We start from the raw sequence: 2,969 nt of genomic DNA, 5'->3' as shown, positions 1-2,969 counted from the left end.
CTAGATTGACTTGAAAGTCTACGCTCGGCGTTAGCAAGCCTTCGCGCTCGCCGCCCTTGAGTTAGATCGTATTAGTTTCTTTGTTGTAGGCGTTGCCTGGTCGCGTCGAGTCTAGCTCCGCGACATTAGGTCAAGATCCCCCACCGTGCCGGAGATCTGCCGACCAGATCTTCCCTCACGTGTAAGTCCATTCCGTTCGTGATCACCCCCTGTGTTGGTCCCTCCTCGCGCACGCGCTTTGTCACCCCGGAGTAGTGGTCAGGGCGCAACCCTTGGCTTGCCGATCTTCTGATTGGTACAATACGCGGAATCTGCCTGACCCGCAGTGTAAAATCCGGTGTTGACTGTAACGGGTGCACCTTCGGGTGTAGGAGGCATAGAAAAGCGGCAACAGGAAGCCAAGGCAGGTTACCCTTGGGCTCGTGTCCCTTGTGGTAAAAGGACGCAGCAATAGGCCGAGGAGGCTGAGCAGACAGCGTCGGGTAGCGAGACTGCGGATAACATCCCGAGATCGGGAGTGGACACCCTGGATCTTGAGTGCCACAACAAGCAGCACGGTTACGACCACATAGACCAAACCGACTGCTACTACGAGCCAGGGGAGAACCTGTGGAACGACTGCGATAGTTTTCCGTGCCCCAACCGCCTCTTCTCCATCACCGCCCCACAACGACTCGCCTCGGAAAACCTCCCTCGCTTCCACCCCACCACCCTCGACCAGATCCGCGGGCTTATCCCGGAATCTATTCCCCTTCCAAGCACCCGGGCACCAACCCCGGCACCACTCACTCGTCCCGTATCACCGGTACGCGCCCCCTCCCCCGAAGCTCCACCCACGCCCCCAGTTCCCACTATGTCCCAAGAGACGATCAACGCGCTCATCGCGGGCCAGACCCAGATGCAGCAGGCCCTCACCGCCCTCACGCAGGCCCTCACCACCCTCACTACCACTGTCAACAATCGCCAGCAGGGGGCGACGGAGCGCACCCTTGACAAAGCCCTCCAGAAACCCATGCCGTTCAAGGGTAGTTCGAGCGCCGATGCCCGCCGCTTCCTCGCCGCGTTCAGCACCTACACAATGACCACGGGCAGCCTCCTCAACAACGCGCAGGCAGACGGCACGTACGCTCCCGACGAAAGGAAGTGGATTGTCTCCGCCCTGACCTTCCTGCAGGACGAAGCGGCCATCTGGGCCACCCCATACCTCGAAACAGTGGCTGAGGCCGAGGTCGCCAAACGGCCATTCCAGGACACCTGGGCCACCTTCAAGGCCGACTTCCGCTCCCGCTTCGAAACTTCCAACGAAGCGGTCGATGCCAAGGACGCGCTCCGCACACTCTGGCAAGGAAGCAAGACGGTCCCCGAATACGCCGCCAAGTTCAAAGAGCTGATGAGCCGAACGGGCTACTCGGCGGCCGACCTCCGCGACCGCTTTTATGAGCACCTCTCCAGCAGCATCAAGGACGAGCTCGTGCACACCGCCAAGCCCATCGGCACCCTAGACGAGCTCCTAACCGTGGCGACGGAGCTCGACGTCCGCATTCGCCAGCGCAGGGCTGAGAAAGCCCGCGAACAAGGCAAAAGCGTCCCCTCCCCCCGGCTTCCCCCGGCCACCACTTCCGCCGCCCCATTCGTCGCGAAAGACCCCAACGCAATGGACATTGATGGAACGCACTCGCGCGAAGCCTTCATCAAGTCGATGACAGGCAAGTGCTTTGGTTGCGGCTCCACCGCCCACAGCAAACGCGACGGCAATCACGAGCGCGACATCTGTGCCTGGTGCGGAAGGACAGGCCATCGAGAGGTGGTCTGCCAGAGCAAGTTCATGGGGCAGCCGAAGAAGCAGCGTGTGGCAGCGACCGAGGAGGCACCCTCGGACACCGCAGCCGCCGCTGAGGCCACTGTCTCCGCCAGCCAGGTCGACGTGATCGCCCAACTCCTCGAAGGGCAGCGACAGCTGGCCGCGCAGATCGAAGCGATGAAACAGGCTTTTTAGAACGGGCGCGCGATAAGGCTACGACGCCGCCGCCCGAAGGTTTACGCACACATCCCCCGTCCTCGTCTATCTATGATTTCGTCGCCTCCTGTACTTTTAGTATACCGGAAATAGATGTGAATAGTTCTCACTTCCGTATCAGTGTGAACGTCAAAGGACGAAACCGTAGTGTAGCTGCAGTAGCCATGATAGACTCTGGAGCCACAGGTCTATTCATCCATCAACGCTTCGTCGACATGCATCGAGTCATGATCCATCCCCTCGCCCGAGCCATCCCGCTTCATAATATTGACGGCTCCCGTAACCAAGCCGGCAGTATCACCCATTACGCCCGCCTTGAACTCAGCATCGGCACGCACACCGAGCGCACCGAGTTCTTAGTCACCAACATTGGGCCGGAGGACATGATCTTGGGGCTCCCCTGGCTGCGAAAGATCAACCCGCAGATCGATTGGACGAACGGCAGGGTCGAGGTCGATACGGAGGACCGGTCGGCGGCCCCCGAGGACGATCCCCCCCCGTTTGAGAAAATCGCGGCCAACAGACGCCTTCGCCGGCATTGGCAAAAGCACGGTGTGCTTGAGGAAGCCACGGAGGAACTCTGGTGTGCCGCCGGGTTCACGTACTCCACCGAGCTCGCCGCCGAAGCGCATCAGGCCAAGCCGAAGAAGACCTTCGACGAAATGGTTCCCGAGGAATATCGGCAGTACGCCAAGGTGTTTTCAGAACCGGATTCGGAGCGCCTACCCGAGCATAAGCCATATGATCATACCATCGATCTAAAGCCCGACGCCCCCGAGACCATCCGCTCCAAGGTGTACCCGATGCCGGTAAACGAGCAAGCCGAGCTCGACGCCTTCCTCAATGAGAACCTTCGCAAGGGCTACATCGTCCCCTCTAAGTCCCCCATGGCTTCACCGGTCTTCTTTGTCAAGAAGAAGGACGGGAAACTCCGCATGGTCCAAGACTATCG

General features: G+C 60.1%; 1 protein-coding gene across 1 annotated transcript; it reads left to right on the top strand.

The window, feature by feature from the left end:
- Positions 1-1,390: 1,390 nt before the first annotated feature.
- Positions 1,391-1,996, top strand: TRAVEDRAFT_137711 (uncharacterized protein; the record flags this gene model as incomplete). Its single annotated transcript, XM_008047695.1, has 1 exon — positions 1,391-1,996. One exon carries the CDS (start codon positions 1,391-1,393, stop codon positions 1,994-1,996), a length of 606 nt encoding a protein of 201 aa, XP_008045886.1.
- Between the last annotated feature and the right edge of the window lie 973 nt (positions 1,997-2,969).

This window comes from Trametes versicolor (assembly GCF_000271585.1).
Source record: "Trametes versicolor FP-101664 SS1 unplaced genomic scaffold TRAVEscaffold_145, whole genome shotgun sequence".
Taxonomy (NCBI): Eukaryota; Fungi; Basidiomycota; class Agaricomycetes; order Polyporales; family Polyporaceae; genus Trametes; species Trametes versicolor.
This window is presented reverse-complemented; position numbering and strand designations above follow the sequence as displayed.